At 40.4% G+C, this 23345-nt stretch overlaps 1 protein-coding gene across 3 annotated transcripts in view; it reads left to right on the top strand.

The window, feature by feature from the left end:
- Positions 1-22913, top strand: part of dcc (DCC netrin 1 receptor) — a 381171-nt gene extending 358258 nt beyond the window's left edge. For 2 of the 3 annotated variants that reach the window (XM_080907576.1, XM_080907574.1), the window contains exon 29: positions 13867-22913. In XM_080907576.1, the coding sequence (XP_080763702.1) occupies positions 13867-13956 (90 nt within the window). In that variant the 3' untranslated portion in view covers positions 13957-22913. Of the gene's footprint in view, positions 1-5375; positions 7189-13866 lie in introns of those variants that run through there. The other variant, XM_080907575.1, reaches the window with a different exon arrangement.
- Positions 22914-23345: the final 432 nt, after the last annotated feature.

Below are 23345 nucleotides of genomic sequence, written 5' to 3'. Positions count from 1 at the left end.
GTTGTGCGCTCTGCTGAGAAGGTGATTGGCTGCAGACTCCCATCTCTGCAGGACCTGTACACCTCCAGGACACTGCGGCGTGCAGCCCGGATCTCAGCTGACCCTTCTCACCCTGGACACAGTCTGTTTGACCTGCTCCCCTCAGGCAGGAGGCTCCGGTCCATTCGCACCAGAACCTCTCGCCACAAGAACAGTTTCTTCCCCTCTGCTGTTGGACACATGAACAATAACCACATGACTGTCCCCGCCACTAACACATGACCCTACGCTGTGTCACTGCATCATTTCATGTCTGGCACTGATCACCACCTGCACTCATGTATATATCTTTCTACGTAGCACTCATAATTCTTATTCTCATGTATATATGTTTGGCACTGATCACCACCTGCACTCATGTATATATCTTTCTACGTAGCACTCATAATTCTTATTCTCATATATATCTCATGTATATCTCATGCACATATCTTTCTTTCTACATAGCACTTTAATTCTTATTGTCTGCACTGAAGCACCGCAGCAATTTCCTAATGTTGTAAACCTCAACATCTGGCAATAAACCCATTCTGATTCTGATTCTGATTCTGATTTGACTACTCAATGATTAGATGATCTGATTTGATGAGTCAATTACGAAAGAAACTTCTTGATGCATTCTCAATCATCCAGGAAAGTAAATCTCCAAAAGTTGAATCTGTTCATCTGGACGTAGCGTTGTTTACGAAAGAAACTCACCTCAAAAACTGTAAAAATTAGCTTTGTTTATTGTTCATCATTTTAAAATAAAGGGGGGTGGGGGGGTCTTGCAAACCTTCAGATAATCCTTCATGATCCACCTAATCCCCGCGTACAGACAGAGGCTGAAGCTCTCCAAACCTGTCGTGAGGACTAAAAAACTGTGGAGCAACGAGGCTGTGGAGGAGCTTCGCACGTGTTTGGAGACCACAGACTGGGACACATTGAAGGCTGCTTCTAACAGCTTGGACGAGTTTACGGACACTGTCACCTCCTATATCCACTTCTGTGAGGACAGCATTGTGCCATCACGCACCAGGGTGAGTTATAACAATGACAAACCCTGGTTTACTCCTAAACTCAAAAAGCTGTGGCTGGAAAAGAGAAAGGCGTTCAGAAGCGGAGACAGGGACTGCTACAGAGAGGCCAAGTACAGGTTCACTAAAGAAGTGGACATTGCTAAACATCAGCACTCTGAGAAGATGCAGCAGCAGATCTCAGAGAATGACTCGGCCTCTGTGTGGAAAGGTTTTAGGAATATCACAAACTACAAGCCTAAAACCCCCCACTCCACTGATGACTTGCTCTTAGCCAACACCCTTAACGACTTCTACTGCCGTTTTGACGAGCCATCAGGCAGCCTTCACACCTCCAACGGCCCCAACAATAGAGACACTTTGGACACTAATTCCCCCACCTCTCCCCCCTCCATAGAGCCATCACCACCTTCAAACCGTTCACCTACAACACCCCCCTCCTCACCCCACACAAAAGAGGATTTCACACCACCTCCTCCCACCACAACTCTTCATATTCATGAAGCAGATGTGAGGAAGCAGTTTAAGAATCTGAATGCTCGGAAAGCTCCCGGCCCAGACGGTGTGTCTCCTGCCACCCTCAGACACTGTGCAAACGAGCTGGCCCCAGTGTTTTCTGGCATTTTCAACTCCTCACTGCAGGCATGTCATGTGCCTGCCTGCTTCAAGTCCTCCACCATAATCCCTGTCCCCAAGAAACCTAGGATCACTGGACTAAATGACTACAGACCCGTGGCTCTGACATCTGTGGTCATCAAGTCTTTTGAGCGCCTAGTTCTCTCCCATCTCAGGACCCTCACGGCCCCCCTCCTGGACCCCCTGCAGTTTGCATATAGAGCCAACAGGTCTGTAGACGACGCCATCAACATGGCCCTACACTTCATCCTGCAGCATCTGGACTCCCCAGGAACCTACGCCAGGATCCTGTTTGTGGACTTCAGCTCTGCCTTCAACACCATCCTTCCAGACCATCTCCGAGACAAGCTTTCCCAGATGAATGTGCCTGATCCCATCTGCCGGTGGATCACTGACTTCCTGACGGACAGGAAGCAGCATGTGAGGCTGGGAAAGAATGTCTCGGACTCCCGGACCATCAGCACCGGCTCCCCTCAGGGCTGTGTTCTTTCTCCTCTGCTCTTCTCCCTGTACACCAACTGCTGCACCTCCACCCACCAGTCTGTCAAGCTAATCAAGTTTGCAGATGACACCACCGTTATTGGACTCATCTCGGACGGGGACGAGTCTGCCTACAGGAGGGAGGTTGAACGTCTGGTGTCCTGGTGCAGCCACAACAACCTGGTGCTGAATGCCCAGAAGACAGTGGAGATTATTGTGGACTTCAGGAAGCACACAGCTCCACTCCCCCCCATCATCCTGACTGACACCCCCATCACCTCTGTGGACTCATTCCGCTTCCTGGGTACCACCATCACCCAGGACCTGAAGTGGGAGCCCACCATCACCTCCGTCATCAAGAAAGCCCAGCAGAGGATGTACTTCCTGAGGCAGCTGAAGAAATTCAACCTGCCAACACGGACGATGATGCAGTTCTACACTGCAATCATCGAGTCCATCCTCACCTCCTCCATCACCGTGTGGTACGCTGGAGCCACTATCAGGGACAAACAGAGACTGCAGCGTGTTGTGCGCTCTGCTGAGAAGGTTACTGGCTGCAGACTCCCATCTTTGCAGGACCTGTACACCTCCAGGACATTGTGGCGTGCAGCTCGGATCTCAGCTGACCCTTCTCACCCTGGACACAGTCTGTTTGACCTGCTCCCCTCAGGCAGGAGGCTCCGGTCCATTCGCACCAGAACCTCTCGCCATAAGAACAGTTTCTTCCCCTCTGCTGTTGGACACATGAACAATAACCATATGACTGTACCCGCCACTAACACATGACCCTACGCTGTGTTCACTGCATCATTCCATGTTTGGCACTGATCACCACCTGCACTCATGTATATATCTTTCAATGTAGCACTCTTAATTCTTATTCTCATGTATATATCTCATGTATATCTCATGCACATATCTTTCCACGTAGCACTTTTAATTCTTATCCCTACTTTTATTTTTTTCCATGTCTATTTAAGTGCTATTTATGACACTATGTTTGCACTGAAGCACCGCAGCAATTTCCTAATGTTGTAAACCTGCTCAACATTTGGCAATAAACCCCTTTCTGATTCTGATTCTGATAACCAGAAACGTGTTGTAAAACCAAGGCACACAGAAAGAAAAATAGAACGTAAGGTTCACAGAGGTTGGAATAAACAGACATTCTCACACAGGTGGAGATTTGTCACTACACCTGTTTCCTTCCCTCCAGCGTGTCGGTGGCCTTTCAGCTGTGGAATAAAACAGTGTTCATTAGTGAGTGAAACTGACGAGGGGGGGGAGAGAAATGGAAGGGGAAAAGAAGAAGAGCAGGGGAAAAGGAAAGAGAGAGCCTCTGTGAGAAATGGGTGTAATAACAGAAAATAGAGGAGAAAATAGAAGAATATAAAAGCAAGCAGGGGTTTATGGTGAGGTTGAGGTGGTAAAGGAAGAAAGAGGGTGAAGGAAGTTAGATGGAGGATATATTAGGAAAGTGAAAGAAGGGGCAAAGAAAGGCTTAAAGGGCATGAAATGAAAAATACAATGGTGGAGGCATTCGAATGAGGAAAGGATAATTGTCAGAGAAAGAGGGAGTAATAAGAGATAAAGGGGTGACAGGGAGGAAGAGAAATTAAAATTGAGTAAACAGAACAGCAAGGAGAAGGTGGACTTGGAAGAGAAAATGGGGTTGAAGGAGGGCACAAAGGAGGAAAAGGAGAAAGAAGATGACTAAAATCACAGTACAGGATGAGAAAGGAGAGGTAGATGAAGGAGAAGTTATAGAGAGAGACTCGGGAGTAAGCATGGTGACAGATGGGGAGGCTGATGGAGAGGAGAAGAGTGAAGGAAGGAAGGGAAGAGGAGAAGCAGAAAGATAAATGACAAGAGATGATGTGGAGAGACGTTGGACGTCGGGACTTGTTAAATATTCATATGTGACTCAAAGACAATAGGACAGGAATGGGGAGGGGGGGTTTCCACAGCAACAGGAAAAGAGGAGAGAGGCCAGAGGAAGAAAAGAGGAGAAGAGAGGAGAGAGAGGTGAGGGAGGTAAAATGAAGGAAAGATTAGAAGACCAGGAGAAAAGAGGACAATATGTGGAAGGGAGGGGGACAGGGGAAAGAGATGGTTACCACGACAACAAGGGGAGAGGGATGCTGTAATAAGGGAAGGGAGAAGCAGGACAGAGAAAAGGAGAGAAGTTGGGAGGTTATAGAGGAAAGGAAATAAAGACTGGATGATAAAGATGAGAGCAAATCAGCAGAGAAGCTGATAAGGACGAGTGGAGAAAATGAATTGGAAGTATGGGAGGAAGGGAGGGTGGGATAGAGAGAGGGAGGGAGAGGTCTTAAAGGTCAGCAGGTCTGTCCCTTCATCTGCTGCTCTATCTCTGTAATTGATCTAGTCTTTTCCCATCAGCCCCCTGGCCTATCCATCAAACACACACACACACACACACACACACACACACACACACACACACACACACACACACACACACAGCTAGTTAATAGACTGTGACACAGGGTGAGTGACTAATGTCAGTACAGCACAATGGTGCTTTTATTATATTGTTATACCTGCAAACTATCATAGAAAGAAGGGGAGCAGAATTAAATTGGACTTCTATAATGTTTTTGGCCTCAAGCACATTTTTCTATTGAAAACACAACTCCTAGAAAAATAAGCCCGCATCATTCTTTAAATCAGCTATACATAATTTGGTTTTAAGGTATTTTCAGCAGCGTGTTTTCTCTCCAGCCTTCCATGTGTGTATATTTAAATCCTGAGGCAGGCAGAGCAGCACCAAGCGGGCATCAATGAAAAGAGACATTGTATTAAATCAGAATCAGCAAGAAGGGGAAAAGTGGCTTGTACTAAAAGCAACAATGGTAGCCAGAAGCAGCTTAAATAGTGTTTGTGATTTACCAATTAAAATCAGCTGAGCCATCAGCCATGAGACTGACCTTCTGGATTGCCAGACCTATTGCCAGGCTTTTTGTATATACCCACAATGTGTAAGATACTAACAAGATAATTACTATATCTGGAAAAATATGAAAATTGAATTTCGACTTCCCATTCCTGAGAACTGGATCTAAAACAAATATTCTGTTTTTCTTTTTATATATTCATTCTGATATCTGATTCTGATATTGTCTTTTCAAAAGTATTAACAACTTTGCTGTCATAATTTGGGTTATATTATTATTTCCTTAGAGGCAAAGATCACTGCAAATCTGTACCAAGCTTTGATGATGATGAAGATGATGAAGATGCCCTGTTACAGGATGACAACGCTTCTATGCATAAAACACCTGGGCTTACTGAATCATTTGATGCAGGTGCTGTGACCTTCATTATCACTGGATTGCAATCCAAATGAAACACCTATAGGATATTTTAAATCAACTTGTTAGAGTTTTCCTCCAAGATCATCATCAAAACTTAACATGAGGGGAATCTTTAGAAAAAAAAGTGCCAGGACTAGGAGAATCAAGGCATATTTAAGCTTTTCTAGTGCTAGAACTGATTTTGACCTCCCTGAAAAAACCCCGTTCACAGCAGTGCTTCTCTGCTGGGTGCCTGTCAGTGCAAGAGAAACCACAGAAAAAACTAAAGGCTAAGAATTCCAGCGTACCCCAAGATATTAGGATGAAAACACCTTACTAAGACACTTCATGTTGGTATTTCCTCAAATTTGTCTCCAGGAACTAAATGGAATTCAGTGAAATGTTTGTTGAAGTGACAGGAACAGGACTCTTTGTACCTTTGTATGAGTGTCTGTGCTGGCCTCAGTGTGATCTGGACAGCAGGCCGCAGATGGTCCATGGACATCAAAATGAACCAAGTGGCCTCTAACCTCAACCATCAAAGACATCCTCAGACTCCTTATTCTTCGAGTTTTATTCACTCTGAGTGTAGAGTTCGGAATTTTAGACTTTCTGAAAGTCGGAAACGCTTACTGAACATATACATTACTATCAACTCACTGAAGTGACATCTTATCCCCACTTCTTCCTGTTTGAGCATCTCTGCTTCTATTCATATCAAAAAAATGATAGAAAGAAGTAGACAAATCAAGATCTACAGAAAGTAACACTTTCCCAGGCTACCACCTGGCCTTAAATATTCCCAACACATTTTTACCTTCTAACACCTGCCCAGCATGTTATTGTGGACTTTTTATCCATGAAATGAAAATGATTTGCAAATGCTATAAACACATATTTTATTCAAAATAGGGGACAGAAACGATATCCAGTGTTTAAACAGAGAAAAGAGAAATATTAGCTCATGTAATTTCAGTATCTCTGGTAACATGTCATCTTGACCCTATGCCTACAGGGCGAACCATTTCTCACTCATCATCGATAACTCCACAGTTTTCCCTTCTTCTCAGGTTAAGAGCCTTGGTGTCACATTAGACAGTTCATTTTCCTACAAGTCTCACATCAGTAATCTCACCCGTTCTGCCTATTTCCATCTACGCAACATTAACAGATTATGTCCTTCTCTTTACACACAGTCCACGTCCATTCTTGTCCACGGTCTTGTTACCTCCCGTATTGACTACTGCAATTCTCTTTTGCATGGTCTCCCCCAAAAATCCCTCCATAAGCTTCAACTGGTTCACAACTCTGCTGCTCGGATTATCACCAGAACCCCGTCCTACCAGCACATCACCCCTGTTCTTCAGGAACTTCACTTCTTCTGCTCACCTTCAAGGCCATTCATAACCTCGCACCTCCTTACGTTTCTGACCTGTTAAGCACTACCTTTCCTGCCCGCTCACTTCGAACTTCTTCTGTCCAGCTTGTTGTGCCTTATTTTGGCCTCACCACCACAGGAAGCAGAGCTTTTAGCTGCTCTGCTCCCAGGCTGTGGAGCTCTACCACCAGATATAAGAAACATTGGTTCTCTCCCCCAGTTTAAATCTCAACTCAAAACCCATCAGTTCAAATCTGTATATTCACTGTTTGTTAATTATATCCTGTGCTTTTGTTTTATTGTTCTTCATAGTGTCATTGTTATATTATGTGTTTTTATCTATTGTACAGTGTCCTTGGGTGACTTGAAAGGCGCTTTATAAATAAAATGTATTATTATTATTATTATTATTATTATTATTATTATTATTGTTGTTGTTGTTGTTGTTGTATTATGTGTATGTGTTAGTCCCCGTAGGGAAATTACTCCTCTGCATTTAACCCATTCACCCATTATTATTATTAAAGCATCTCTTCATCCTAAATAGCTCATGTTTTGACACTTTGCTCATCCAGCTGGCCACAGAACAACCTCACCAGGCAGTTATTGGGCGTAAACATTTAGTAGCATCTAATCTCAATGCGAATATAAGTATATGCAGTCCAGGCTTTTTGAATTTGTCCTTCACAATCTGTTCATAATCACTCCCAATTCACTATAATGCAATGCATCTTGCTTTACAGATGCCACAATGGGCATGAAAGCTGATGGTGAAGGTGCAAAATGATTAAAAGAAAACTTCTTGATTTGCTTCTGACTGTTGAGTGAACTATTTAATGTCCTGTGGGGAGAGAAAATAAGTCAACAAAGAGGTGATACCACTCAGACCCACATTTTCTTACTAACAGCTTATTCAGTATTTCTGGCATTTGTTCAATGCAGCAGAAAGTCTGTCGATCAGTCCCTTTGTAGTCAGCTCTGTTAAATGGCACCACGCCTCTTTGCATCTTTATGTCTCCTCCAAGTCGCTCAGAACTATGAGACATTTAACGCGTTACGCATTTCATTGCTAACTTGTAGGAAAGAAAGAGTGGGATACTTGGACAGATGGAGACACGTAACCACATTTATCTAAGTTAGTGTGAAACAAGGTTTGCATGTGCTCTGCTTGCTCTGCTGTGTCGGGATGAATCCCTGACAGAGCACAGAGGAGTTTCATTCAAGGTCAACAGGATATCAGAGGGAAACATAGAGTATCGATGGGCGTTTTATCCCATCGATGAAGCATTTACTGACTCGTTGAAACTGCTGTTACAGGTCAACAAATGAGATCAAAAGGTCACTGGGTTTTTTAAGGATTTTTTTACACCCGCTTGTGATTTATATAGAAGAATTTTCTGCCCATGTGAAGTGGGCAATCTACAGCAGTGTGGAGTTCTGAGATGAGCTTTTCTCATTTGAAATAAAAGTGGAAGGCCACAAGGTCACACTCCCCATGTGTTACACTGACAAAAGACAACCTTACAAGTGCAGTGTGTCCTTCCTTTTCCTTAATGTGAATCCACAACAGGTCTTTATGTCTAGAGCGAGCAAGAGAGATTTATGTCACCTGCTCAACAGCTATGAAGGAGAGATTAAAAATGAACAGAACCTGGTGAAGGAGGTTTTTTAAGCCTGTTTTTACAAAAAAAACATAATTTAAATGCTAATTTTAACCAAAATGTGTTTTAAATTAGATGGAAAATTGTCTTCAGGGGAAGCTACATGAGCCACTAGATTAAATTATACTGGCAGACATACATGCCAAAGTGCATATAAAGGACAATGTAGAACAATAGACAATAGAAAAATGGGCCTGGTAGAAGCCAAGAGTATTACAAGGTGAAGTAGCATTGGATATCTCCCAAATTATCTGGAGAAACTAAAACAATGCATGAATAAACTAAAAGTATCCTAAAGTATTCATTGATTGGGCTCGTAATTAGCATTATTGGCATGCTGCATTCAGTATAATTTGAAAGAACAGTTTATCATGTTTTTCAAATCATTAAAAACAGTTTTAGACACCAATTTATTGTCTGAGTTGAACAACAAGAGACATATTTTGCATATTGAGTAAATTTGATCAACAGAACTGGGCTTGATCTTTCCTTTTCCGTCCTGGAGGGTCCTTCTACTTGGATCAAGCTTGTCATAGTTATTAAATGCCATTATGAAGACGAAGGTTGCCAAGCTTGGCACAGTCAGTACAGCAAAATCCGTGATATAGCATAATTTTTGTTACTGAATGGAAGGATACGATTTTAGAATTGTGGAAGTACGTTTTCAGATCTCTTTGAGGCATCTCGATGGGGACAGACTTAATGTATCTGAAAAATATCCCAAATATTTTTGCTATACAGGGAGCCTATACAGTAGATGTTCAGTTTGGCCAAATAGCAGCGCTGTTTTAACTCTTCAAATCAACATGAAATAATCACAGGAAAGTGTTTAAACAGAGATTATTAACACATTTATATGTAAACGCATATTAGCCGCCTAGCTTAATCGTTTCTGCTGATTAAGGACCTTGGACTGTACTTCATACGTTTTTTTGCTCACTGCCGACTTTTGGGCTTTAAATATATTATCTCCCCCTGCTGGCAATGCAACTTCTTCGTGCGTGTCCATTTGATTTTTTTTTTTTTCTAATTTCTTGATTAATCAGCGATTATGTAATTCTCTTCCTGAAATATTTCAGTTACCCTAAAAATGCAGGATGTAAAACAAAATGAAAAATATCCATCAGGATGAAATAAATCAGTAAAAACACAAGGAAGCATGCAAGGACTTTAACCATCAGTGGATGTATTCCAGTTGCCCAGCAGCTCCCTGAAGGGTTGTCTACACACGAAGCAATCCACTTGCCCTGCATTACTTTTAATCTGACAGGTGGTCACTAGCAGATATTGCAGGTTCTGGTTGCCTAGGTAACTCTGTGATGTATTTACTACTCAAAGGAAGCTGTGAGCTGTGTAGGAACAAATGTACAATGACATTTCACTTCACTAACTGAGAAGCAAGATTCTTTACACGTTTGGCACTGCAGCTAATACTACACAGTAATAATTTGTAAAGAAGTGAAATCTGTGAATATGATGCATCTTTTAAGTAAAACTAATCCAATCACATTTACTAACAAGTTACTTACATTTCAGTAGTGTGTATGATGTAACTGCATCAGTCGTTGGCATCGAAAGTTTTTTCAAGGGATGTTTGCTTGACCAACTTTCCCCTTCTCAGAATGCAACTAATGAAAGATAAAATAAAGGATATGAGATATTACGCAATGATAACTTAAATTATTTCAGTTTATTAAAAAAATAAACATTACTGCAGCTTTCAGTGTAAATCGAATTCTCTATGCTTTGAAAACTCTGACATTCTGATGTCACAGGACTGTCAGTTAGGTGGTAACTGGTATACAGACTGCTGCTGCTGCTGCTGGTTGATATTTCTTTACTGCTGTTGATGTTTTAAATGGGGGCGGTATAAAAAATCTATATATGACTGGAGGGGGTGTTATCTTGTCCCGAGGCAGAAAACCAGTCGAAAGCTGACCCAACATGATCCATCTGTTCAGGTTAAAAGCTTTAACTGAACCAAACTCATGAGAGATGTTTAACTGTAGACCAGCAGGATTGATTCCCCCCTCAAAACAGGATAGCAATAATAATTAAAAAATATTTTTTAACTTAATCTGTATTTTTAAATATTGCCCACAAAGACTAATATTTTACATTTTACAAAAAATCATTGCCATCATGTTTATATTTTACATTACGGTGCCAAACATCCAGATTAGCATCATCAGGGTTGCAGATGGGTCGAGGTTAGAGGAAATCAGCGGATAATCTGACTTTTAAACCAAAACATGAGCACAAAAGTATAAGTTAGTATATTAAATATAACTCATATTAAAGCATTACTATCAATAACGGTGTAACCCAAAGTTTTCTTTATTATTTTATTGTGCTTGTAAGTAAACCACTTTTTTGTGTGTGTCAACACACAAATCAAACTTTTTATTTTTCGTCAGTAAGAACTATCTCAAAATTTAAGTGTTCACCTTAATTAGTCCCAGAATGAGCAGATTTAAAGTGATTGTACAATTTTTTTCACACAATATGGCTGCTTTCGAAGCTTTGGTGTGTCATATGTGTTATTAATCTAATAAATGTTGTATAAAAATATTTGAGAAAGCTTTCAGATTCTGCATCAATATGACCGAACACAAGCCCACAAAGTTGGACACCACCTCTGTTAAGCAGACCTGGTCATTTCTCCAATATTGTACAGAATTAGAATTAACAGTAAATTGGAAGATGACAGTATAGTCGCATGTTAGCAGTTAAGGGGATGATTACCTGATCTGATATCTTTCAAAATGTGTGTGAACAAGCGCATGATGGCACAGGCAACGACAATTTTTGAATACCTAATAAAAAGAGTGGTTGTTGGGGTTTTTTTGGCTGTGAAGGATTTTTAAACAGTCCTTGAGGATTTTCGACCCAGCAGTCCACTGACAGACTGACTGTGTGCAGCTGAAGGATTTTCAAGAGCATTGTTGTGCTCCACAGGAGGATCTGCAAGGTCACAAAGGAACCCCAAAAGTTTCTAAGAAACTAAAGTTCTCTATAACACAGAGGCTGATATTAACGTCAATGATTCCCCTGTCAGGGGAACAGAATGCACAACAATGGTGTGCATCACAGGGCTGGAAGGAGACAAAGAAATCTGTTGTCCATCTGCAGTTTGCTAAAGATTACATTGACTACTTGTATGTGGCTTAAGGGGGTCAATTCAGAAAGCCAAGCATATGCACTGGAGTTCTGCAGTCATATTTATATAGAGTCGCTGCCGTATAATGAAGGACTGACTGTGTACAACACTAATTCTTTACAAGTATATAAATTGAGGGTCTTGTACATTGACAACATTTTTCGATTAAAGTGTGAGAAATATCTCCACAGGGCCTTTATCGGTTTTCCACAGCACACTGAGGAGAATATTGAATTTTTTTTTTTCAGCTGCAAGGACAAACTCTGCATGAAGGCCACGCTCAATATAACACGCCGAGAATGTGTGTCTGTGAGAGACGAGCACTTGACTGTCACACACGCACACAGATGAAGGCACTTAAGTTGGCACACTGAGAGGTGACAGTTTGTATAGTCGGACAGAACAGGCCATTACACAGTGATCACACATTTGCAGGATATTTAAGTGAAGCCATTCACTCTATAAGTGTGCCGCATCCTTGGAAACACTTGCAGACCAGTGACAGCAACAACTCTAACACATTTGATGCAGTCGTCTCGGGGGAGAACTGTTAGCTAAGCTCATTATTGCTGGTTTTATTCTTGATTAAGCCCATTAACTAGAAATCCTGTGAACTTTGAATTCCTGTTGATCGCTGTCCAACTTTTTACTCTGATTTCCCTCCCTCAGGCAGCCATTGGTTCCACATCAGTCAGACTGCAGAGACTTGAAACCTGCTGCTGATAGATAATCCATCACAGTCAACACGGAGTCACCTTTTATTTTATTCAGTTATAAGTGCATATTGAAAAGTTTGCACTGCACTGCCAGGCAACAATAACTGAACTCTTGACAGAAACCAAATCAGACACGAGGTTCACTGTGATAGATTAGGTATTTGCAGCCACTTACGACACTGTGCAAGTTGACTCGCACAAAAATGAATGAATGCATCAAAGAGTGCAGAAGAAACACATTAAGCCTCTTAAAGGTATGGCTGGGGAAATGGTTTTCAGCAGTGAAAAAGGTGTGATTTATGTCCTTTCACAGCCTAAATGTGTAGCATTCCTGTTCTCAGAGAAAAGGTCCAAATAAGCTGACCTCTTGTTTGTTGTCTTAGTAAACTGATGGATTTACAATATTAGGTTTTGGAGCTAAATTAAGCCGTAATACGGCTGGCAGTTCAAGAAAATGGTTACATCCACAAGAAAATTGGTTGACAAGTGGATGATTTTCACATGTTTGGGTTTTACATAACTAGTGCTGAGTTGTCAGTCTGTAGCCCATATTCAGCCTCCCCATGAAGAGTGTGCTTTCAGTGCTGTCAGCTGAAGTGACAATCACACTGGTGCTACCAAAGTGTGGCTCAGGAGTAGTTCAGCCATTTTTACAAGCATTTGTGAGCACATTGCATGCAAATTGCATGTATGCAAGAAACTAACACCAAACTGAAGTGTACTCAGTCACTGACATACTGTTAAAAAATACATATTTGTAACAGAGCAAAAAATAAAGTCCAGGATTATTTATCACCCAAATACTATCTTCATTATTAAGCATTTTTTAAATCAAGTTTGCTGAAACTGGAAAGCAGCATTTTTGTAAAAAGCTGCTTAACTTTCAGTAGGGTTGGTAGCTGCTTTGGATTGTAGGAGGTTAAGTTTTGATCTTTGGGTAATTAACTAAAGCCTAACTGTTTTCTGGTCTGTTGGCAGGCGATGATCATTAGGATGTTTGTTTATGAGAACATGAAGTGCAGAAGCCAGGACTGATTTGGTCACACTACCAACGAAGAAGCACATGTCTACAAAATATTTCAGTAGAATTTGGTGGTATGATCAAACTGATATCTGAACTCGTCACAACATGACTACTGAACGGCTTTCATACACAAGCTTGTGGTCAGTGCTAACAAGCACCTGAGCAACAATGCAGATATCCATCCTTAGTTATTTTGGAACTAGTTTGAGAGAAAAATACAGTGGATCGATCCTGGGGGGGCTTTGGTGTAGCCTCAAGCCTGAAATACATATGTTTGAATCTGCCTCATACATACTTACCCTCAGTGGTGGATCGGTTGGTTCACAATTATAGCTTGATAGCTTTTCTTTAAACTGTATCTACTGTATGTAGTTTTGACACACAATGGTCCATGATTTTATAAAGCTATTAAACTCTGTTTTATTTCTTTATATTTCAGATTTATGAGCAAGATGACCTGTCAGAGCAGATGGCCAGTCTAGAAGGGCTGATGCAGCAACTCAATGCCATAACAGGCTCCGCCTTCTAACATCTGAGCCCGGCCCGGCCCTGAATCACGGCCTAGTCTGGAACCCTTCTTCAAGCCTCGATGTCACCTGTTGTCTGGTCTTTCAAGGCACCAACAGGTCAATCTGGGTTTAAAGATGCCTCTGTGGAATCAGATCTCCGTTTGTGCTGGGTTAAGTCTGTTTGGTTTCTACTGGTCTTGGCTACTATCCACTGGGACCGGGATTGGAAAAAGGAAATTCGAAAGAGGATAAACACTACAGCACACAGCATCAAGAACAGGACCAGTGTTGAGGGGCGTCTTTAGGAGTTTAAACTGAAACCCCTTTAGACCCCTCAACCTCAAACACAAAACTAAAAAAACCCAATGCCTAGCGCCTCGACTTAATGAAACAGGGGGAAAGGATTATCACAAAAAAAGAAGACAAAATTACAAGATCCCTCCTGTTTCTCTTATTTGTGATATTTATTAGCATCCTTCTCCGCTGAGTTATCTTCAACTCAGTTACTGTGACTGTACCTCACTTATTTTTCATTATCGCCACTCCGTTTTGTCTTTTCTTTTTCTTTGGGTATTCCAACTTTGCGCATTTACGGGATGTGCATATGGTTTGAAAATGCAACACAAACCTAAGTGAGAAATGGAAAATACATCCTCAGCCACCAAAGTTTCAACAAAACTTTTTTTTTTCATGTGGATTCAAGGTTGTCTGTTATAACAGAGCGAGGTGATTCACTACGACATTTTTTCTCATCGTTTATCTTTTTCTGTCTTACACAAAACAGTATGATTTGACTGAAACACACATCACCCAAGCCCAAGATACCCTTCCACGTTCTGGGTCTTGAGATTAAAATTGTAAAGTCTGGTCTGAATCATCTGGATCTGGATTCTACTAACTTTTTCTTACAGGACTGTATAAAAACCTCTTTAGACTCCCACAGTTGGTTGCTGCTCCTGACCAAGCCTTTACTCTCCCTAACGCAGAAAATGTCCAGTATTTACCCACAAGGACTTGTGTCGTTGCCAAATTCTCATCTCTGAAAGCTTACTGTAACTTTTTTTTGCTAGTTGTTCAAGTCTGGCCTAAAAATGGACTTGAAGTGGGTGAAAAAGATACGATTTGAGGAACAAGGTGGAGCTGGTTTGAGATGATCAATTCCATTGTGGAACAAAGAAATGTCTCCGGTTGAAATACAGCAATTGTTCATGTCAAACGTATGTTCAGTCACTCTAAACATGTTAGTCGCAAAGTGCAGCATCGCCCCCCTGTTGTCTGGAGGACTAAAGAAGGGTTACAGTCTGTGAATATCAGTGCTGTTGGTCTTTGGGACACTAGTTCACGTGTTCACCAAAGATACATTTTGTAGGACACTCACTGAATCATGGTTATTCTATCAAAAACATAATAAGCACTACCAAAATCGAGAAAAGGGTAATTAAGTCATGATCATAAGACAACAGTTTTGACTCTGAGATCACAAAACAATAATTTTGTTTTCTGTCATTAAGTTGTATGCATAATTAGCTTCAAAGCAACCACAGCAGGGCGCTGTGTTGCTCTTGTCAAAAATGGAAGAAAAAGAGATTTGATGTTACCTTTATTATTAATGTTTTTATTGGGGTTGGAGATGATGGGGCAGCCACTGATGACGACTGATGAGACAGATCTCTGTCATTGTTTATTTTTTCACTGTGCCATTTTACAGTGTCTGGCTGGATGTGAGTGTGCTGTATCTGGGCTTGCTTTTGATGAATCCATATTTATTTTTCATGAGACAAACACGAGTGTACCTCTGCCGACCTTGATCAACCACCTGGAACAATGGCAAAACCGTCAGCTTCACTTAGAGTTTTCTTCAGGTGGTTCTGTTTTTATACAAAAAACGATAAGAGAAAATGTGACAAAAAGATCAACACAAATAATGCATAATCCACAAAGTATATTTTTACATTTGATGTCCTGTCAGAGCTGAGTTTTTTTAAGTCAGGTTTTTTTAACCACATTTCTGCAGAGAGCTACTTTAACCACAGTGAAATATGATAGCCTCCAGCCTTTGAACATGTCAGACATTTAGTTTAATTCAAAAATTCTTTGTTAACTGGTATAAAGAAGCCCTTTTGTGCCATTTGTAGTTTTAATAGAAGCCGTTTAAGAAAAGGTTGACTGAGGAAACAAATTGCAAAGAGGGAATTTAAACCTGAAGCAACTGCATTCAAGGTGTCCTCTGTAGCATCAGTGCAAAGCATATGTACCTCCCTGTTCTTTAAAACAACTGCATTTGCATTGACAGCAGGCCAGAGAACCTGATTTTGAAAATTTGATGGAGGTGAGATGGGTGGGGATGTTTTTGTTTCTCTTTCTGAAAGAGAAATCATATTTGTGAAAAGCGGCATTAGGACAGTGAAGAAGGTGTACACTGTAAAAAAAAAAAAAAAAATCCTAACAAATTGATCTGCGCTGGAGTTTTTGTGAAGGTCTCACTTCTTTCTTTGCTGCTGCAGCAATCTGTTTTTCTAAATATCACCCCCTCATTCTTGCAACATAATTGGAAGTATGTGGAACTACACCACCTGTAACAGTCACATTTGACCACCTGGCTAAACGACTGGTAAGGATAGTCATTTTGTCTGCCTGCAGAAAACCAGGAATTCAAAATGACAAATGATTCATTAATCAGTAGGGAGAAAAAAAAAACAGGCAATCAGTATGCTCTGTATTTGACTCCATCACCCCAGTCTCCATATTGTAATTTACAGACCTTTATCTTTCTGTGATAAAAGGAAAAAGCCTGAGGGAGACAGAGAGAGGCAGAGCCATGAATTGATATTCAGGGGTGGTTTGTATGTGCGAGTTAGGGCACAGAGGAATGAGCCCGTGAATTCATTATAACGTAGTTTCAAATATTATGATTCAAGCTCACGCTCGCTGGGCCGTTACGCCGGCGGAGAAAAGTCCCGGGCACGGAAGGGATGGAAAGGTAACATCTCGGTAGTGCGAGCGCGGGTATGAAAAGCGAGCGAACGCTGGCAGACAGGCGGTGAGGGGATCAAACTCATCAGCCTGTTCTCGGAGAAAAATCCCCATTTCACTCTGCTCTTCCTCCCCTCCCCTCCTCTCTGCAGAGCAGAGCTTTGTAGAGACGGAACAATCCTGTGCTGTGGGGTCAGACTAAAATTTGATTATAAAAAAATAAGAAAATCAGATTCAACAATAAATTCTGAATCGAATGGCCTGTTGACACAAGGCATTTCAAAAAGGAAAGAAAAGAAGGAATGATTAAAGTTAACTGCTCTTACTGGTGAATTTGCACATTTTAACCCATTAAATGTGAATCACATCTTCTTTTCCAATTATCATCCATCCAGCTGGACCTTTCTGGCAGACGTTTGTTTGTTTCATTTGTGAAAGTCAGCTTGCACACATTGTTTCCAGACCTTCGTATCACTGCCAACTTGTCAGGTTTTGATCCAGTGACTCAGATGATGTGTCAGTGGAAATGGAAGCAACTGCACAGGTTACTTTAAGTCAACTTACAGAACAGCTCTTAAATCAAAAAGTAAAAAAATAATTAAGTTGAGCAGTACTAGGAGTCTTTAAACTGGTGGATCCATCAGCCAGCCATCACACTTTGCATTTGAGCAACTTTATTTTAGTCAGTGTTGCAGAATTGATCTGTATTTCATAACTGTTTCTTCTGAGTTTCCTAGAAATGGCTTGTAATTTCAGCTGTTTCCGTAATAGACCACATGCAAAAGATAGACACTGAAGTTGTCTCTCGTTTTAAGTCATCACGCTCATCACTTAAGCCACTGTGATCTCAGTTTTTGAAAACAAGGAGCAGTAGGGATTCGCCACTACCTACAGCATGTGCTACTTTAATGTCTATTTACACTGAATTGGACCCAAACTTACAAAAATCAACACCAAGCTATATAAAACAAAATACAAAACTAGTGGCTGATTTCAAAACCTCTTTAGAAAAGCGTTTACTGAGGTTTTCAAGTGCGAAGTTGGGCAAAGGTCAGAGTTTGATGGCCATTAGAACAAAAAAAAGCAGGTTTAAGGCACTTAGTTTTCACTTTTCAACCTATAAGAAACATCCATCTTTTATGTCTACTCTTTGGTTTCCAAAGAGTAGACATTAGTTTTGTATATTTTCAATTCGTAGACCGCCCATAAGTCCAAATCAGGTCAAAGTGCTTGCTCAAATTATATTTTGACTAATCTGATCAAGAATACTTCAGTTACATAACAATGGGTTTGTCTCCAGATGTCTGTCTGATGCCCTGCTATACTTTATGCACAAGGTATCAGGCCTACAAAAGCCCCTCCACTTTGAAGTCTCTACTATTTGAAATTCATAAACTTGAGCTGAAACCAATGGATGCCTGGAAGGAAGGAAATCAGTCTAAAAACTGATGCAGGATCTCGGAAATAATCAGTTGGGCTGAAACCTTTGAACGTTTTTAGGCACGAGCTAATTCATGAAACACCTGTACACTCTGTAGCGTTTACATAGGACATTTGGTAACTCTTAGAAGGAGAAATCAGTTGGACTCAGATAAAACACTTCAAAGTAGCACGGATAAGCAGCTGATTAAACCTTTAAATAGGTGTTTTTCCCCTCAGCTGTCAAAAATCCGACTTTATACCAATGATGTGACTTGAAATGTTCTTTAAAGAGAACACCTAACTTTTTTATCCTCAGTCATTCGCCTTCATGAGTTTTTGTCATCGTTGAGATAAATAAGACATTCTCTGTAGCTATACTTTTCACTTCAGTGTTATTTTTCTTTCTCCATATTTAGTCACTTTATTTGAAGTCTTTGTGAAATGTTAAAATGGGCTCTGTGTTATGTTAATTTGTTCCTCCTGTAAAGTCGACACACGGGGACCAGATGAGACGGGGCTGTTCTGCTGAGGACTTATCCCAAAAGCCCCGTGTCCCTTTAAAGGGAGAAACTAAAAAAGAAAAGTTGTTTTTGTTTGTTTTTTTACTTTGGCAGCGCAGATGCAGCCTTTCAGCACCTGCCGGGAAACACAGACACATCAGATGTACTACATCCAGTGATGGCAGGGATCGTCCTGTACTTGAAATATCAAAGCTTGGATCCACAGAACGGCAAACGTGTCTATCAAAATGTTCCAGTGCAAGATGCTGTACCCCCAAATGGCTCACTCGGTGACTCATAATGCAGAAAGCGTTCATCAAAACAAACCATTTCCTCTCAGACTCAACCTAAATGTCCTTTTATTTCAGCAACAAAGATCATTTTATGGAAATCCGCCTACTTAACTTAGAACAGTGTAATGGCCAGATTTCTAAAAGAAGAATTAAATGAGCTGATTTTTCTTTCTCTTTTTTTTTTTTGCTTATTCAGAGATTTTTTTCCCTTCAGTAACCAAGCTTTAAGATCCACGGCCTTTGCTGTGCAGTGATGTTTGCCTTAATACCTGACAAATTACCTGTATTGGCTGACCTTTAGTTATAGGAACTAAGAAACTTGGGGGGAGAAATTCTGCCTGTATTCTCCCAATACTTGCAAGGAAATTAGTTTAATTTATGTTATCGGCATGTAACAGCTGTAGGACCGTCCTGTACTCTACCTGTTTTTTCATTTTTCAGATTTCAGACTTATTTTACTTTACAACTTTTTTTTACTTTGTTTGCCTGGTTTCTGTTGATTTCTAGTGTGAAATCAGCTCTTTGAGAATTGACTATACAGTCATGACCAAAATCTTTGGCCATGACTGTAGGACTCTGATCCATATATAGAAAATACATCAATATTATTCAGGGGGACCAAAATGTCAGCATGTCTACACATCATGGTGGACCTAAAATTACATTAGATTGAGGCAGATAGGTTGGCCTCTAGTATTTGACTACAGACAATTGAAGCTCCCCTCCTGCAAATATCAGCTAGAGTGGAGGCATTGTCAGACTGTGGATGGGGACAAGTGTCAATTCTTTCTGATTCCAGGCTGCTTTAGCGCTATTTTAAGCTAAATCTCTTCCTAAAGTTTATTTTTATCTCTAAAGCCAACCAAACATAGGTTTAAAAAAATCTGTTTTTATGTTCCGGTTATATTTCAAATGTATCAACATTGTTATTTAGGTTAGAGGACTTGTTGACAGGCAAGAATATTGAGAGAGATTAAATGATGCAGACACTGTGACTGTGTGGACAACATGTTAAGAGCAAGCTTTTATTTGTGGCAGTTAGAATAAACGTCTACTTAAAGGGGACATAAATTTATCTGAATGTCAAATGTAAAGCTAAACCCTGTGATTTACTGTCAATGCGCAAAAAGATCCCAAATATTGCTTTATGAAATAGAGTTTCTTCATCTGATGCTGGAACAGCCTAAGAATCACCATCATCTCAACGTCATCATCTTATTTTATCATTCAGTGCAACACAAAATGCCCAGTTTCACTTTTTCAAGTGTGAATTAAACAGTGCACAGGAATCTAAAAAGGAGACTAAGGACTGAAAAGGACCTTTTCTTCTTCAAGAGTCTGACCCCACCCTCACCCCATCTCCTAACAGCCAGAAGTTGGGTTTTTGCTTCGTGTGTATTTTACTGTGGAGAAAAACATTGCTGCAGCAGAACTACATTTTTAAAAAGCTCCTTTTTTTTTTTACAGTGTACAGTTCCACTAGAGTAGAAGTAACTTTTTTATAATCAAATTTAATATATTATTACTATTATTACTTTATTTCGAGTGCTCTTTAAATCTATTATTTATAACCATGTGATATTTCTGCAAATGTGCATTTAGATTAGCAAAGAACAAAAATTAAAAAAGAGGACTGAAGCAGTGTTTTATTTTTCTTATTTTAGGTTACTGCCTTAAAAGGTTTCAGTATTTTTTTTTATATTGTTGCCTATTTACATTCCTTGACGAAGCATTCTGTTTGCCACCGTGATTCCTTGTTCCAAGGAGATGCAGTCACCTCCGATTTCTGTTTATTGTCAGTCCGAAATCTGGATGGCAGGGCTCCGATCGCATCTATGCAGTTCTTCTTCATAGTTACAGCAGACCCGCCGCAGGGTCACATTTAAGTTTTATTCTTTGCCCACTATTTGGAGCCAGGAAATCCAAATCTGGGGCAAAGAGAGAGGCACCTGAGTGGAGCTGACGTGAAGTGTGTTTCATCGTGACATTAAAACTGAAGCTTGAGTTGAGCTGCAGGAAAGTGTTCACTACTAAATGGAGTAATTTGTATTTGGTTGTATGGCTCTCCATTCTTGAGCAGCAGCAAGAACAGAGCAGCTGGTACCGACAGCAGATATGACACTGGTCAATCCAGATACAGCATGGATTAAAGCTGCAGTGAAGGTGGGTTGCAAAGCAGCTTGCAGAGTGCAGTTATCATGGGCAGGACTTAACTTTGTGGTGTGCTTGAGTCAACACTAATCGTCTGACAGTAGTACAAACGGTGCCTTTGGACAAACTCAGACATGATATATGATATATTTGACAATGGCATCTATAGAATAAAAATCTTTCACCTCAGTAACTGATTTTTTTCATGTGCTCACATTTTTATTCTTGTATTGACAATATTTCTCTTTAAAAAAACTGACTATATCAAAAAACAAACCAGATGTTGGGTTACGTTAAGTGTTCACTCAGATTTGATTGTTAGAGACATACCAATGTTTCAAATGGAATCATTATGAAATTATAAAAAGAATAATTATTTAAGGACAAGTAAAGCGCCATATGTGTTTTACATACTCCTTATTTCAATTATAGTAGAACACTTTCAGATCCCCTTTATTTTTAAATGTATTTTTCTTCTTCCAGTAGGTATCATTGGGTTGGTTGATTACTCTGATTACTGATTACTCATCTGGAGACTGATACCTCACTATAACTATAAAAGATCATTGAATACTGACCAGCACTACTGGTCAAACTTTACATCTCTCTATTAAGGCAAATATGATGACTTCTTCTCATATGTCTGAGTGTCTCTGAATGCACCGCCACAAAGAATGTTCTAAATGCTTTCAGCTGCATTTCTGGATGACTTCAGCATATCTTTGCTCACAAAGGTGTCATTAAATGGCAGCCTGGAAGGCAGGAAATCAGAGTAAAAGCTGATGCTCTGCAGGAAAGAAAAACCAGTGCTCTTTGTAGTTAATGGACTAAAACCTGTGAAACACACCGGGAAGGTCCTGTACGAGTGAAGGCTCCTTGTGAACTAGTATAGTGTCAATTGTGTGAAACTCAGAAACACCAAGCAGACTTGATAAGGTGGAAACTGGCTCAGCTCACCTCCCACATTTCAAAGGGAAACTCGACTTCATTAACTTCTTTCTTTGGGCGCTTCACTCCTGTGTGGGACCCATTGAGGATCAAAAAATGGACAAATTACACGGTGAAAAAAATAAAATAAGAAAAGGGAGGGTTAAATAATAGAAAAAATAAAGTTGGTCAGGGATGTGGTGACTAAGAGAGGTCTGGTGTCGTGTGAAACCATCTCCGTCAGCTCCATGGCAGACAGTTTGAGGCCAAAAGCTTACAAAAAGAAAATAATAGAGTAGAAAAAAACCCGAATGATGTGGACCTCATCTCTTCAGGGCGAAAGGGACCAAATTAAAACGACCCTTATCTCCTCTCACACAGACAATTACTTCATTTCCAGAACATCATTGTTGGACAGAGGAGCCGACAGATGGACGATTCAGAGTAAATACATTTAACTTCATCCTTTAAAAAAAAGTCCAAGACTCATTATAACCAAATTAGCTTAGTGACTGCAATATTTAAGAGTGTACATTTTGTTCATTTAAGTGAAGGGGGGAAAGTGGATGATGATGATGAAGACAAAGTAAAGCGAAGTTTCTATCCACAATGTTGTATACAATTGCTGGTTTTGTAATGCACTGTAGAACAGTCCCATGGTCCTTTTTTATAGAAATGTTATTTCAATGGTGCATTCTTTTTGTTTGATAAATAAAGTTTTGATACAAAAACAAACACCCTGTTAATGTGCCCGATTACTCACCACACAACCAAATGTGTGTATAATAGATGTTACGGAGACTTAAAAACCGAGTCACAACAAAATTAACTACAAAATTTCAGGGTGAGACTTCACCTTACTCAACCTGATGCATGAGGAAAGGCTGCATAGGACTCAAGGGGAGTCTGTCATAGCCCATTATACAGTTAGTGTCAGAATGATCCATCAGGCTATAGTTAGAAAGGAAATTGTCCTTAACTGGAATATGCTGAGGAAAACCTGTTGGGTTCAGCTGGCGGAAAAATCTGTGTTTTGTTGCTGCTGTCATCTTACAGCGCATCCTCCAGGGGATCCAGGACATCTTACAGTGTGTTGATGTGGTGACAGAGTTACGGCAACACTAAGTCAGGTCTCTCACTATC

This window comes from Rhamphochromis sp. 'chilingali', assembly GCF_963969265.1.
Source record: "Rhamphochromis sp. 'chilingali' genome assembly, chromosome: 2".
NCBI lineage: Eukaryota > Metazoa > Chordata > Actinopteri > Cichliformes > Cichlidae > Rhamphochromis > Rhamphochromis sp. 'chilingali'.
Note: the sequence above shows the minus strand (reverse complement) of the source record. Positions and strands in the feature narration are given on the sequence as shown.